General features: G+C 39.2%; 2 protein-coding genes across 2 annotated transcripts in view; one reads left to right on the top strand and one right to left on the bottom strand.

Annotated features, from left to right (window-relative positions):
- The window catches only part of LOC129392866 (RAC-gamma serine/threonine-protein kinase-like), a 63,055-nt gene that overhangs the window by 33,930 nt on the left and 12,213 nt on the right, over positions 1-16,912 (top strand). The gene's annotated exons all lie outside the window — the stretch shown is intronic.
- Positions 10,766-16,912, bottom strand: part of CTSC (cathepsin C) — a 44,943-nt gene continuing 38,796 nt past the window's right edge. The window contains exon 7 of the mRNA XM_024131777.2: positions 10,766-14,713. Within this exon, the coding sequence (XP_023987545.1) occupies positions 14,211-14,713 (503 nt within the window). The 3' untranslated portion in view covers positions 10,766-14,210. The remainder of the gene's footprint in view (positions 14,714-16,912) is intronic.

Below are 16,912 nucleotides of genomic sequence, written 5' to 3'. Positions count from 1 at the left end.
CTGATGGTGGGAATGTAAATTGATACAGCCACTATGGAGAACAGTATGGAGTAGGTTCCTTAAAATCTAAGAATAGAACTAGTATACGACCCAGCAATCCCACTCCTGGGCATATACCCTGAGAAAACCATAATTCAAAGTGTCATGTACCACAATGTTCATTGCAGCTCTGTTTACAATAGCCAGGACATGGAAGCAAACTAAGTGTCCATCAACAGAGGAATGGATAAAGAAGATGTGGCACGTATATACAATGGAATATTACTCAGCCATAAAAAGAAACAAAATTGAGTTCTTTGTGGTGAGGTGGATGGACCTAGAGTCTGTCATACAGAGTGAAGTAAGTCAGAAAGAGAAAAGCAAATACCATATGCTAACACATATATCTGGAATCTAAAAAAAAAATGATTATGAAGAACCTAGGGTCAGGACAGGAATAAAGACGCAGATGTAGAGAATGGACCTGAGGACATGGGGAGGGGGAAGGGTAAGCTGGGACGAAGTGAGAGAGTGGCATGGACTGATATATACTACCAAATGTGAAATAGATAGCTAGGGGGAAGCAGCCGCATAGCACAGGGAGATCCGCTCCATGCTTTGTGACCACCTAGAAGGGTGGGATAGGGAGGATGGGAGGGAGGTGTGGGAGGGAGGAGATATGGGGATATATGTATATGTATAGCTAATTCACTTTGTTATACAGCAGAAACTAACACACCATTGTAAAGCAATTATACTCTGATAAAGATGTTTAAAAAAAAAGTAATAAATAAATAAAATGACCCAACTATATATTGTTTACAGGTAACACATAAAAACACAAACAAGTTAAATGAAAAATATATAAAATAATATATTCTTCAAACATAATGAAGTTGAATTGACTTGTGATGCAAAATGTTTGCCCACCTGATAACACGTTGCTATAAGAATCAATCAACCTTTCCCTTTTGACATATCTGTATCCCTGAATAAAACATCTTAAACCTCCTTTTCTCTGCTCATGCCATGCTTTATTTGCCACACTTTCTGTTTTTCACTGAACAGTACCCATGTATTTTTCTGATTGTTTGTTATAAACTAATGCTATGAAAACATGTAAATTCATCAAATACTTCACAGTTCACAACCTCATAATACAGAAACAGATAAGTGTTAGATGATTTGGTAAGGTACAGATATTTGGAAAAAGAAGTCTGACAAAGATGAAGGTGAGGCAGATCATTATTTGAAGATATCCACGGCCCTCTAATTGGTCTCCTTGTTTCTAGTTTTTCCTTCCTCTCAAACTTTCCTTAACAACAGGTAAAAATATTACCAAAGTAAAGATCTAATTATATTCTTTCCCTGCTCAAAATCTTTTTCTCCACTGACCCTATCCTCACCAGCAGGTGGGTCTATTTAGTATTGTTAAGACCCAGCGTATGTGGAACGAAACCCAGGCCCAAAGCTGCAGGCTTTCCTCCTCTCCAGAACCTTGAACACTCTCCTAGGTTGTACTCCAGCCCTTCCCTCCCCCACACCTCCATCCTGGAGCTCTGGCTCATTTTCCTGGGTCCAGATATCCTGCTTATCTGTTATTTTATTGGGTCCTGACACTACGCCTATCTACTGCATCCAGGCACTAACTGGGAATCTTTTGCCAAAATTTAAACCATGTTACTGCTCCCATTTGTGCCCAGGAAGCTCCTGACACCATGTTCCATCAACTGTTGAGGATGTCCCCTTAGATATCAATGCTGCCTAGATCACATCGCCATGTTTCATTGGAATTTATATATTGGACTCTTGCTTCCCTTTATTTCACACCAACCCACCTCTGAGGTCCTAGATTGCTTTACAAGCATAGCTTTATCACACCGTTTCCTTTGACTCTTCCCTCATCAACTTCTAATCTTCCTTCTCCAAGAAAAAGAATAGAGGGTGATAAGAAGCAATAGGCACAAGATAGAAATAAGCCAGAATTTCAATTATCAAATTGGAAGAGAATGAATTAATGCTATTGGCTTTTTTTTTTTTTTTTTTTTTTTTTGCGGTACGCGGGCCTCTCACCATTGCGGCCTCTCCGGTTGCGGAGCACAGGCTCTGGACGCGCAGGCTCAGCGGCCATGGCTCATGGGCCCAGCCGCTCCGCGGCATGTGGTATCTTCCCGGACAGGGGCACGAACCCGTGTCCTCTGCATCGGCAGGCGGACTCCCAACCACTGCACCACCAGGGAAGCCCTATTGGCTTTTTTTTTTTCTTTTCCCAAACTCCCTAACTATCCCTTCCCTCCACCACCCTTCCCCCTCTGGTAACCATAAGCTCATTCTCTAAGTCCGTGAGTCTGTTTCTGTTTTGTAAATACGTTCATTTGTATCATTTCTTTTTGGTTTCCGCGTATAAGCGATATCATGTGATATATCTCTTTCTCTTCTATTGGCTTTTAATGTAGGGGAGACAGGCTATGTCCTTGTCTCATAACAAACACCCCATTTGGAGGTCCCAAAGCATTAAATGGTCTGAGGTTATGGGTTAGAGGATGGTTAATTTACAGAGGCAGGGAATCCTGGTTAAAATAAATTTTCTAGGAAAAAAGAACATGGGTGATCCTAATTTTGGCAACAGGACATATTTACGTATGGGCACGTTTGTAGACAACCAAGCCCACACTTGTTTTATAATAGTACATCAGTCACAGGTAGGATAATTACCCTCAAAAATAGCGTAAAAGTACTAATGCTAAGGAAAGCATAAATAATTCTCCGAGTCATTATTGACTAAGAGTGGTGTATAATTTTCTGTCAGGTACAGTTAAAGGAAGAATTACTAACTTAATGCCTGATACATTGCATTTCAGAAAATAAACATTGAAAAGAATGTGGCAAGATAGAGAGTAGGCTTAAGTCTAAAGCTATGGGCTCAAGTACTGGTTCTTACAAATACTGTGAGCCAGGCTTTTGGTATCACAGAACCTCAGTTTTATATCTGTAAAATGGACTGTTAAAACCTTTCCTATCTATCTCAGAGACTATTTGAAGAACAATATAAAGAGTATACTTCCATTCAAAAGTAATTATTTTGTCTATTATTATGGCCACTTGGACAGGCACAGTGACTCATAATCAGGTCAACATAATGTTTCAGTTTTGACATGGTAAATGGTCATTAAGTGTTTTAAACCCTTTTTAACACAGGAGAGTTGAAGATCAGCTTTTGAGACCAGAGTTTTGAGCAGAGACCAAGATAATTCAGCTGCCAGCTACAAAGTACTACAGCAAGTGCCAGAAACACTACTCATTTTTTCATGGGAAAATATTTCTACCAAACCAAGCCTTCGGGGTTTGTATGGTTCTTTCCCATATGTCTCTATGAAAATGTTATTTTTCTTATCTCATTTTTGAATGGGGATGTCAGGAATACAAGTATCAACTGTTTTCCAGGCCTGGGAAATTGGTGCAGTTCAACTGAATTTAAGGTTGAGGAGTAAATCTCATGAGTTCTGTCTCGAGGATGGGGACAGCACAGGTTACAATAAGCACAGGTGTTTGGCCTCCAGTTTATAGCTGGCACATCAGGTCTGCTTCTGCATAGACAACTCCCAGGTAGACATTCCAGAACTGGCATCAGTGCCTCCTGGGGACAACAATTAGGAAAATATTTAACAACCAGTCATAACTGATTAGGAAATGCCATTGTCACTCTTAGTCATCCCAACCGCATGGCCAGAGTAGAAAAAGAGGGAGGTTTACTAAAAGCAGACAACAATATTGCTGAATTCCAACCAACTATAATTGAATATGGTCTGGGGAGGAATTAGACTTCTCATCTTGTATGTGCAGGTCCTTGCCTTTGCCAAGACTCTACAGGAACATTTTCCTGTTCTTATATTGTCATCCTGTGAGCTAGCAAAGACTCTGAGAGATTAAAATGTTGGAATAAATAGGTCTGAGTTTCTGAGAACTGTTACGAAACTTTTAATAAATGAAAATACCTGGTTGAACTTGTTGAACTTGTTCAAAAATATGGTTGAACTTTGTTATTTGATAGAAAATATCTTCAAGGAACTCTGGCTTCCAAAAAGATAACATTTTAAAGAAAAATTGATGGCAGTTACTACAGACAGATACAACGGTTTGACCTTACATCTCCCATATCTGATATACCACACTAAACCACTTGCATCCTACTTAGGAGTTTCAAATAGAAAACTATTTTCCTCATAATATTTGTCACTCAACTCCTGTGTATCCCTACCAGTGAAGAAGATTTTGCTGAGTTTAAATTTCAGTAGTCTGCATTATGAAAACCACAGGTTTATTGAATGTCCATTTTTAATGTTACTAGCCTGTCCACCTTAAAATATTCCCGAGCTATGGGAAGCCATTAAAGATTTTAAACGGAGATGTGACATCGTCAGCTTTGCTGTGGTGAGGATTGGAGAGAGCAAGGCTGGAAGTAGAAAGGTATGTTAGGAGGATATACCAGTGACATAATTTACAGATCATGATAGTTTATGGCAGATGTGTGGAGAGACAGATTTAACAGGTATTTAGAAATTAGAATTGGTAGGAGGTCACGACTAATTGAACATCATGGGTGAGGAAGAGGAATAAATCAATGAAATACCTAGGTTTCTGATTTTGGAAACTGGGTGAATGAGGGTGCCAGTAACTAAAAGAATGGAAATGAGCTTGCTTCAGGGATGGGACAAAGATGATGTACTCAGATTTGTGCATTTTGCACTGGCTAATGGGACTTGTAAATCTAGGTACAAGTAGGAAGGGAGATATCTGGTTTAAAGTTATGGTAGGCATCATTATCATAGCCCCAATGATCTCCATCTCTTGGTATTCAGGCTTTCTGTAATACTCTGTCCTTGAGTAATTTGCTTCTGACCAATAGAATGTGGGAACATTGAGGAGATATCTCTTCCATGATTAGGTTACAAAGATTTTGAATCCTATCTTGTTAGTACACTCCCTCTATTACTATCATAGCTTGCACACGTAGATGAACAAGCTATCATATTGGAGAGGCCCATATGCCAAGGCACTGAGGGTAGCCTCTGGTCAGCAGCCAGCAAGAAACTGAGGCCTTTAATCCAAGAATCTGTAAGGAACTGAATACTGCGTACAATTTCTGGGTGAGCCTTCCCCAGGTGAACCTTCAGATGAGACTGAAGACCATAGGCTGACACCTTGATTGCAGCCTTGTGAGAGGCCCATGAAGCACAGAATCGAGTGAAACTGCACCCGGATTCCAGACCCACAGCAATTATAAGATAACAAATGTGTGTTAGTTTAAACCACTGGGTCTTTGGGTATTGTGTTATGCCACAATTAGATAACTAATACGTGAGCTCTGGAGATGGAGGCTAGATTTGGGATTCACCAGCACATAGATAACATATACTGACTGTGAAAAAGCTCAACTTGAGATAATATATAGTGATGGGGAAAGAGGATTGTATAGAAGCTGGAGGAATAGTAAAATTAGGGAATGGGTGGAGGACCAGGAGTCTGAAAAGGGAACTGCAAAGAAATAGAGATCTGAAAGCTGAGAGGTGCAAGGTTAAGGAAGGCATGACCAAATTTCAAATGCTGAGAAAAAGACTGAAAACTGCTTTTAGTAACAAGGTGTTTTTTTGCTTACCTTGATGTGAACAACTTCAGTGAAGTGAGCTGGTGGAAGGCAGATTTCATGACATTAAGGAGAAAACACAAAGAGAGAAGGTTAAAAAAAAGCTTCCTTGAAGAAGCTTAGCTATTGAAAGAAGGAAAATATAATGTGATATTTGCTGTAGGATGAAAAGTTGGTGGCTTTTTATGAGGGGAGAGAGGCTTGAGCATATTTATGTGATGAGGGCTTCTTGGCCATGCAAATTTTGATTACATTTTCTGTTATTTATAACATAACTGTTATAACAAAACCAATAAAGGAAATAACTTTATCCATTCATAATCCTCCTGCCCTTTTGAAGGTGCTTACATGTCCATTTGCTTTTTATGTAACAAAACACGGTATCATTTTTCTATGTATTATAACATAAACATTTCTTAATGTTGTTATATTGGAGGCACAGTTATTTTTAATACTGTATAATATATTGTCAAGCTTGTGTACTATAAATGACATATTTCCTATTTCTTGGACCACTAGGTTGTTTCCAACTTCTTATAACTGTAAATAATGCTGTCATTAGTTGTGCAAAGTTGCTACAAAACAAAAACAGAGAGGCTCCTCCTAAGAGGTGTTTTCTGGATGATTGCCAAAGCCAGCACTCTTCATGCTGAAGGACTCTGAGCTGAATTCAGTAAAAACTTATGCAAAAATTGCAGGAGCCATTTCTTTTTTAATTTATTTTTTATTATCCCAAACTTTAAAATCCCAACAGGCAGGCAGTTCAAATATATAGAAAGAAATCCTTGAGTGCCCAGATTGACTTTAAACTTTCTGTGAACCCAGATGTGTTCTGTGAACCCATCCTGCATTGATACCTTTTCTACCAACATCCCGAGGTACATGGAATACAGCAGAGAAGGCCTCAGTCATCTTTCTTCTTTAATTAATTAATTTTATATTGGAAAGAAGTTACTGTCCTTAATACCTTCCTTGCCATATCACTCCAAGTAAAAGAATCCACCCTCCCTTGGAGGGCTGGATGCACTGCCAGAAAATATCTTCCATTTGAGCTTAGAGTTATTGTTGCAAATCTGCTAAATAATAGGTTTGCCAAATCCTTCCTGAGAATAGCTATCACATTTCTGGTGAGACACTTGTTGAAAGAAAAGCTTTCCCTGCTTTTGCAGTGGTCAGCTGAAATGCAACATGTTTAAGATAGAGTATGTCATTCCTTTCTCACCGTTCCTCTCCTGACTTAACCTCTATCTCTGAGACCACCCTTCATTTATTCATCATGGTTTAAGATGAAGCCATCTCTCAGGGTTTGAGCAAGTATAATATTTACCTACAAAATGACAAAGAAGAATAAAACAGACCAGGAACTGGAAAATGAACACACCACAAGGAGAAACACAGGAAGGACATCTTGAGGGAGGACGTTTAGAGTAGTTAAGAGCTGTGGTTCTACAATGTAGAGACCTGGGTTCAAATCCCAAGTAAATGCTCTTTGTAAGCCAAAATACTACAACCTCTCTTCTTTTTATCCTTATCTTGATCAAATGTTTGGTGGGTTGAGATGGTGTGTTCATCTTCTATGGCAGAATTTTCTCACACACTTGGGCCTCCAATTATGATCCTACCTTCCCATTTGCTGCCCTCCTCCTTTTTTAAAATAAGAATTCATCCAGGGCTTCCCTGGTGGTGCAGTGGTTAAGAATCTGCCTGCCAATGCAGGGGACATGGGTTCGAGCCTTGGTCCGGGACGATTCCACATGCCACAGAGCAACTAAGCCCGTGTGCCACAACTACTGAGCCTGCACTCTAGAGCCCGTGTGCCACAACTACTGAAGCCCACGTGCCTAGAGCCTGTGCTCTGCAACAAGAGAAGCCACCACAATGAGAGGCCCGCGCACCACAACAAAGAGTAGCCCCCACTCTCAGCAACTAGAGAAAACCTGCGTGCAAGCAAAGACACAATGCAGCAGCAAAAAAAAAAAAAAAAAAAAAAAAAAAAAAAATTAAATAAAATGAATAAATAAATTTATTTTTAAATACTTAAAAAAAAAGAATTCATCCAATTTCTGATCCATCAATGAGCCCCATTCTTATTGTAAGTTAAGACTATATATTCAATAAGTTCCTGTTGGAACTTATCACTGGGCTCTTGTTGAGTGGGGCTACTACAGAATGGGCTCAGCCTGTTGTCTTGAAACTGAGGGGCAGTGCTCTTATCTTGTCTCACAACTTCAATGTGCCCCCACTCCCTGGGCCATCCCTGCCTTTTACTACTCCTCTTGATTCTTCAAAGTTCAGCTCAAGTTCTGGAAGCTTCTGAGATACTCTCAGAATTCTCTCCCTCCTCCAAAGTCCATCACATTCATTTGGTGGTGGGGAAGAAAGCATAAAGGAGTTGGCATGTTGTAGTGCAGACTTTCTCCACCTTGGCACTGTTGACATTTGGCGCTGGATAATTCTTCATTGTGGAGTGCATCTCCTCCCCCAGTGTGACAACCCAAATGTCTACAAACATTGCTGGATGTCCCATGAGGGACAAAAATCACTTCTGGTTCAGACCCACTGTTGAAGCATGATCCTCATGTTATCAGGTAATGTGCTAGACTCTGTGCAGACTTTATTCATGGCCACATCCTATTTTTTTTTAACTTTTTCTTCTTTTTGCTTCAGTTTGCTCACTTATTTCTAACTTATTTTGTACTGCACCTTTACCATTGTAAACCTTTTTTTACAAGGCAGGTTATATATAAACACTCACGGCTTCTTTGAAACTTTTTTTTTTTCCTTAAGGGTGAGGGAGCAGCAAGGAATGCTTAAATTCAGAAAAAAAAAAAAAAAAAAAAAAAAAAAAATTAAATTAAATGAATAAATAAATTTATTTTTAAATACTTAAAAAAAAAGAATTCATCCAATTTCTGATCCATCAATGAGCCCCATTCTTATTGTAAGTTAAGACTATATATTCAATAAGTTCCTGTTGGAACTTATCACTGGGCTCTTGTTGAGTGGGGCTACTACAGAATGGGCTCAGCCTGTTGTCTTGAAACTGAGGGGCAGTGCTCTTATCTTGTCTCACAACTTCAATGTGCCCCCACTCCCTGGGCCATCCCTGCCTTTTACTACTCCTCTTGATTCTTCAAAGTTCAGCTCAAGTTCTGGAAGCTTCTGAGATACTCTCAGAATTCTCTCCCTCCTCCAAAGTCCATCACATTCATTTGGTGGTGGGGAAGAAAGCATAAAGGAGTTGGCATGTTGTAGTGCAGACTTTCTCCACCTTGGCACTGTTGACATTTGGCGCTGGATAATTCTTCATTGTGGAGTGCATCTCCTCCCCCAGTGTGACAACCCAAATGTCTACAAACATTGCTGGATGTCCCATGAGGGACAAAAATCACTTCTGGTTCAGACCCACTGTTGAAGCATGATCCTCATGTTATCAGGTAATGTGCTAGACTCTGTGCAGACTTTATTCATGGCCACATCCTATTTTTTTTTAACTTTTTCTTCTTTTTGCTTCAGTTTGCTCACTTATTTCTAACTTATTTTGTACTGCACCTTTACCATTGTAAACCTTTTTTTACAAGGCAGGTTATATATAAACACTCACGGCTTCTTTGAAACTTTATTTTTTTCCTTAAGGGTGAGGGAGCAGCAAGGAATGCTTAAATTCAGAGGTCACCCTCAGATGCTCAAAATCTGTAGACAGACCTCAGCCACCACTCGCTTCCCAACACAGGCACCCTGCTCTGGCCGTGTCCATGCCTCCAGCCCTGGCTTTGGCCACGCTGCCCTTGGCATCACCTTTTAACAGGTGAACACTGAAGACTAGAGATCTATGTTCAATAACTGGACTAAGGTCTAAATAACAAACACTGGAGGATCAAAAATATCTGAGTTCATGATATCTTCAGCGCTGTTTTGTTTACTTTCTCTCCATAGATCTATCCTTTTTACTCCACTGAATTTTAGTCTGCAGAACTGGGATTGTGTCTCTTGGGAATACTGTGCATTTCTTATGGTGGCATAGGAATAGTTATCTACAGGGAAAACAGGCTTTTCTTTTAGCTCTCCAGAAACCCCAAAAATGAGAGAATGGGGGGTATAAAAATCTGATACTTTAGTATTCATTTTCTATCATTTATCTTATACTTCACTTGAAACTATTCAATACTTTTGAAGCTGCAGAAAATACATTACAAGAAAAAAACAAATCATCTGAATCATTACTTTAATGCACAGCCTTAGCTTCCTGGCATTTCCCTCATTTCACCAGGGGACGGCTATTTCTCCAAGTTATTTCTTTTCAATTGATTTGCTAGGATTTCAATCTCTTTAGATCTTTTGCATTAGAGGAAGAAACAAGTCTGCTTTTTTCACCTCAACTTGGGGGGTTTGGAGTTTATCACAGTCTTTCCTTATTTAACTACCTATAGAATTGAATTTCAATTCTATAAATTGCTTTTTAGGACTAAAAGTTCAAAATCAAAGTGTATCAGCATCATATCCTCAAAATCGGAGAAGGAGAGGTTAAATTTCTTACTTCTGCTAGCTCTTCAAAGGCATGTGGGGAAAAGGGATCTTGATAAATGGACTTCTGAAAGGAGAAATGAAGACACCAACAAAGGCATTTGTTGCATGTTCTGTCCAAGGGCTAGTTTATCTCCTGCAATTTTGGTTTGCTGTCATCAAGAGGACATTGTGCAGGGCAGCCCTAATGTCTGCTGAGGATTCAATTATTTTACAGTCCAGACGATTTTAGGCAAATCCACTTTCAATCAGAACTACAATTCAATGACGTCAGTATTTTACAGCTAATGAAATTAAGGCCTAATGGCTAACTAACGCACAACCAACGTACAATTTCCAGTCCATGCACTTCCCATCAGAACTGAAGAATTTGTTATGTCTAAAGCTCTCCTGTCTTGGTCAGGAAGTCTCTATTTAACTTTAGGCCAAAAATAAATCTTTATTACAGTGAAGAAATGTAAATATTAACATCACTATGTTTAGAGGACCACTGTTAGATTAAACCTCCGAAACCACCACACATGGATATAGAGCTTAGAGCACTTGCCATCAAGAGTTCAGAATAAGATTTCTGAGAACTGGAAAGGATCTTAGAAATGATTTTACAGTACGAGGTCAGGTTGTCTCATAACATTTATATTTCTTTCTCCATTTTTCTTAATTGGGAGGCAACAGGTACAGTAGAAAGTTCTTGATACACTGGGGTCTAGATTTATCTTTATTAGCCGGAACCCAGCCATGTTATTTCACCTCACTGAACCCATTTTTATTTTAATGACAGAGGTGGACTAGATGACCTTCTAGCTCTATTGTTATGTGAATCTGCTATGCTTATCCTGATAGGAAAATCCTGATTAGGAAAATCAAATTGTTGCAACCTTAGCTTAACCTTTAGTCTTTTTTTTTTTTTGCTTCAAAGTTACTTGCTCTCAGCTGGGGCTTGATTTTCATCTCTGCTGTAGCAATCTAAACCTGATCGCCTCTCACACTTATTCTTTCCACACAGGCAGCAGCAGAGACAAGCAGAGGCTATGATGTTGTGCGGGTTGTAAAAACCTCTGTACCAGAAAATCAAAATTATCTCCCTAATTCATAACGTTTTCAAAGATTTTTCTCCGTGGGTTTCTTTGCGCCATGTTCCTCTGTTGGTTTTTTCTCCCTTCAAAAAAAATCTCCAAAGCCCCTCCTGTACCCTCTCAGAGTAGAGCTTGTTTATTAATAGAATACATCTGAGCTGCTTCCTCATAGCAAAAGATTACAATTTGAATTGGGAAAAAGATGACTTGAACAGTAACTAATATTTATATACTCCTTACTACGTTCCAAGCACTGGTGTACCTACTTTCCATATATGAAGGCATTTAACCCTCAGAGCTCTGTGAAGTAGATACACATATCCCTTACTATCCAAATCTATTCAGTTCCTGAGGCCAGTGTTTAGAAGTCAGAGTTCAGTGAGCAAGTTTGAATGGCCAGGGAAACTTCATTATCTGAATTTACGTTAGTTTACCCACTTGGGATAGGGTAAGGCCTGACCTTAAACCAAATAAATGTCATTCAAAAGTGTAAACCCTTTTGGTTCCTTTATTTATATAGCAAGAGTTTAAGGGAGAGTTCAGACAGTGATAGATATTTATCCCATTATCTCCAGTTTACAGATGAGGAAACGGAAGCACTGGTAGGTTAAGTAAACTGCCCAAGTTCTCATGGCTCGTGTGGCAGAGCAAGAAATCTTACCCAGGCACTAAGGCACCAGGGTCAGGACCATGCTTGTGCTAGATGGCCCAGCTAAACTTATTTTTTGCTTTGTGGCCAGTGGTGTCATCCACGCACATCACTACTGTAGCTTTTCTGGGCATGTGTTTGGGGAGGTTAGCCAGAGTTCTCAACCCATTTTTCTGCAGAGCTCATTTGCTCAACAGACTTCGATGATACGTTCTGTTAGCACCAATACAAACAAGTTTCAGATAATGAAACTTGCTTTTTGTGTAGCTTAACCGTTTAATTACATGGCTTTTAAGGAACCATGATGGAACCATGATTCAGTCAACGTCTTGAATGAATTCCACCACTGTGGATGAAATGGTGATGTTTCTCTTGTAGAGCAATAGGAAAAGCAGACCTCCCACAGCAGAAAATGCAAGTTGAAGGGCAGTGTAACTTGAGCTCTCTGGGCAATCCTGCGTGCACCTCTGAAAACTTAGGGCCTTTTCAAACCATTGCTTGTCCTCAACTAATCATGCTTGTGAGACCTGCTTACCATTTTGCCAGTTAAGTTCACAACTATCATTTAGTCCTTCAATATTTCCTAGAGTATTTAAAGAATGATACGAGCAACGATTTTCCTTCAGAGCTCAGCCAGGGCTCCCATGAAATTGTGCAAAAGCATGGGTGCTCTTCACCTTCAGGACTTGCTCTCACATGTGTCAACTGACTGCTGTCCAAGTAAAAACCAGAGGATGAGCTCACACTTAATGGGTTAAAGAAAATCTTAGCTATTAAGCTGACAGGTAGTATATCTTTATAAATTTTAGTGAAAAATAAATTCCTGCTTGATTTCAAAGTCTATTTATACTTTCATGTAGCAACAAGGCTAGGCATAAATTAGGATTATAATGATTACATTCCACCAGTAACAGTAACAAGGAAAATATACCTCTTTGGAGGCCTTCCAGATAATAAGGACTCTGCCTATGCCTGCCATTCAGAGTGTCTGCTTCTTTGTCATCATGTGGTAAAAAGGTCAAAGGTATGTGGCCATGTACCAGGAGGCCCAAGAAGCCACACTTTAAATACGAGGCAAACTCCTGGAATAACCCTTCAGTTTAAGAAGAGCAAAAATGTCATTGTAGTGAATTGCAATACAAAAAGTACATGAGGTTTAAGACAAAACTGAGACTTAACATGTCAATGTGAAATTTCCAACTATGCATCTAGTATCCCTGGTGATTTTGGATACTCTAGTGGAAAGCACAGAGATTCAGTGTCTAAGTCACTCAAGAACCAGACTTAGAAAATCTAGGTTCTAATCTAGACTCAACATTTACCAGCTGTGTGATCTTGGATGAGTCACTTGCCCTCTGTATAAGCCTCAGTGTCTTTTTCTGGTTAGGAGGAAGTTACACTGAACCATCTCCAGGGTCCCTTTCAGCTCTAAAAGGCTTGTAGTTCTCTTTATGGCTTAGAGCTCTGACTAATTTGCCTAATTTTGCCTAATCTATTATTTCTAATGGTTCCTATCTGTTTACTCAGTGTGGAGATTTCATATCACTGTGAAATATCCCTTGGAGATCCCAAAGATCTGACCAAATATAAACTGCTAATATTCCACTAATTAGGCTATTACTGCTCAGCCAGTGAAGGCTAACCAATACTTCCAAATGCAAGATGCAGCATAAGAAGGTTTAACCAATAACCAGACTCTTATCAAAACTCCTGTATCTTTTCTTTATAATCTGTCTCATCAGATATCCAGGAGATAATTTCAGGGTTCACTAGACATTAACTGAGTATACCCCCTATTGTAAACGTTCATAATTTTGTTTTTAGTTGAAATACCCAGATTTTCCTTTTTAAAGTATTTACATAAGTGAGAGAAGTAAATACAACTGAAGGAGTCAAGATTAAAAATTCTCTTAAGCACATACATAAATTTCATAATACATATCACCTGAATATTTATAAAAAATTTTAAAATAATCATTGACATATTTTCTCATGATTTATACAATTTAAAAATAAGCCTGTGCAGTCACATAGATTTTTAAAAATACAGCATCTGTTTGCATCAAAAATGATTAGCAAAATGCATTACTTCATAGTTCACCATCATCCATAAAAACCTCATTTCACTGAATACTTAGGAAAAAGCAGGCTGGTGTTCAATAGGAAAGTATATTACAGTCAAGGGCAGTTTTAATTTTAAAGGCACAAATCTTCATAGGAATCTATTTGTAACCTTTTGACATTGCAGTAGCAATATGGTAAAAATCTCTAGTCTGTGAATAAGTCAGTTTCCTTTCATGACTGATGGTGGTCAGTATGAAACACTGGGAGGTACACCCTACAGTTTAGGAATTGGTGTGGCCGCCAGTGCTATGCTTTCAATTGCACACTCATCGGTTCCTCTGCGGATCCGGAAGTAACCATCCTCACCCCAGCCAGGGCCCCAGCTGTTTTTAACAATCCAGTAATCCAGTCCAGAGGCCAAGTCAGTGCCATAGCCCACCAGCAGGACAGCATGATTGGTCAGCTCAAAGGGGTTGAAAGGGTCTCTCAGACCAGTGTGGTGGTAGATCCCCTTGTGGTAGTGGAAGAAGTCATTGTAGACTTCAAAGGCCGCTGCCATGGGCCCATGATGGACCAGCTCAAGCTTCATCAGGGCTTCATTGCAGCCCCCATAGAAACCTCCCACATAGTGGTACTCGGAGGAGTAGTAATGGAAGCAGTCCTCTTTCAGTTTGCATGGAGAATCTGTGCCTGTGTAGGGGAAGCAGGCCTCTTCCACCAGCCCAAAATCTTGGGCATACTTTCCTGCGATGAGGTATGGGAAGCCACCTTCACAGCCTGAGGATGAAGAACACACAGAGTTATTATTACCCTCTATTAGAAAGGGGTACAAAAGAAACTGTCCCATTTCATATTTTTTCTTTTCTACGCCATTAATTATTCTTTATGTCACCCCTAGAAGTTGTTTCTTAGCTTAAATACCACTTCATTCATCCATCCATCAGCCATCTATTTGACAGACATTTATTCGGCACCTGATAATGGAAGGTAGCTTCGTGGTTAAGTAGGAGGCTCTGAAGCCTGACTATATAGGCTCAATCCAAAACTGGGTTAAGAATTGATAATTTCTCTGTACCTCTGTTTACTTATATGTAAAATATAGATAGCAATAGCACCTTCCTTGTAGGATTAAATTAATTACTTCATGTAAAAGCAATAAAAGTTCGCTATTATTGTCATTATTAAATAGCCAGATACTTCCTCAAGGAAGTCTTCTCTGACCACCTCTTGCAGAAAAGTCTAAATTAGGTCCCCATATCCTTCCTCCAGTCCTGGCCCTATTATAAGCATATCTCAGAGACACTGCAGGTTCAGTTTCAGACTACCACAATAAAGCAAATATCACAATAAAGTCACACAAACGTTTTGGTTTCCTAGTGCATATAAAAGTTATGTTTACAGTCTACTGTAGTCTATTAAGTGTGCATTTTGTCTAAAAAACAGTACACACAGCTTAATTTTAAAATGCTTTATTGCTAAAAAAAAAAAACTGCTAACCATCACCAGAGCATTCAATGAGTTATAATCTTTTTGCTGGGCAGAGGCTTGGAAATATTTCAAGAATTACCAAAATGTGATAAAGAGACATGAAGTGAGCAAATCCTGTTGCAAAAATGTCACTGACAGACTTGCTCAATGCAGGGTTGCCACAAACCTTCAATTTGTAAAAAAAAAACAAAAAAACCATGCTGTATCTGAGAAGCACAATAAAATGAGGTATGCCTGTATACACATCCACAACCCTTTTTCTTCATTGTTCTTATAATTATTTAATTTCTATTTTCCTCACTTAACTGTAAGCTTCATGAGGGTAAGGACTCTCTTGATACTTCAGAGTCCCCAGGGCCCAAAAGTCACAATGTCAGAGTTTAATAAGTATTTCAGAAAGAAGGAAAGGCTCACTGACAATCATTCACCAGCAGTTTCACTGGTGAACTGAGAAACTCTCTAGTAGTCAAACCTGGGGTTGACAGCAGAAAACTTTAAAATGGGAATGTTTCTCCCTGAATCAACAGCAGCTGGGCTTTCTACACACCTTACGTATAGCCTGTTCTAGAAGCCTATGTACACAATTTTTAAATCCTTCTGGAGAGAAACCAGTTTCGTATGATTTTAATAAGAATTAGGTTTCAGAATGAGACCTTATTTGGGACTGAAATTCATGCTTAGAAGCTGAGTAGCCTTCAAAATACTATAGAACAACTTCATGTCTGTTCCCTGTCTATAAATAGGATAACAGCTACTCTTTCAGGGTTTGATCACTGTTGGGTAATGCATGTAAGAGGCTCCTAAGAGCCAGTGCTTACTCAAAATATAGCAATTATTGACATCTTGCTGGATGGTGCAGTGAATTCCATGAGAAACCACTCGATAATAAGGGATAGGGCCAGAACTCGCACCCAGGTTTGTCTTTTTTTGAATTTTTGAATTTAATTTTATTTATTTTTGTATACAGCAGGTTCTTATTAGTCATCAATTTTATACACATCAGTGTATACATGCCAATCCCAATCGCTCAATTCATCACACCACCACCCCCACACCTCCCGCACCGCTTTCCCCGCTTGGTGTCCATATGTTTGTTCTCTACATCTGTGTCTCAATTTCTGCCCTGCAAACCAGTTCATCTGTACCATTTTTCTAGGTTCCAAATATATGCATTAATATACAATATTTGTTTTTCTCTTTCTGACTTACTTCACTCTGTATGACAGTCTCTAGATCCACCCACGTCTCAACAAATGACCCAATTTCGTTCCTTTTTATGGCTGAGTAATATTCCATTGTATATATGTACCACAACTTCTTTATCCATTCGTCTGTCAATGGGCATTTAGGTTGCTTCCATGACCTGGCTATTGTAAATAGTGCTGCAAAGAACATTGTGGTACATGTATCTTTTTGAATTATGGTTTTCTCTGGGTATGTGACCAGTAGTGGGATTGCTGGATCGTATGGTAGCTCTATTTTTAGTTT

The sequence above is a fragment of the Physeter macrocephalus genome, chromosome 16 (assembly GCF_002837175.3).
Source record: "Physeter macrocephalus isolate SW-GA chromosome 16, ASM283717v5, whole genome shotgun sequence".
Classification (NCBI taxonomy): Eukaryota; Metazoa; Chordata; class Mammalia; order Artiodactyla; family Physeteridae; genus Physeter; species Physeter macrocephalus.
Note: the sequence above shows the minus strand (reverse complement) of the source record. Positions and strands in the feature narration are given on the sequence as shown.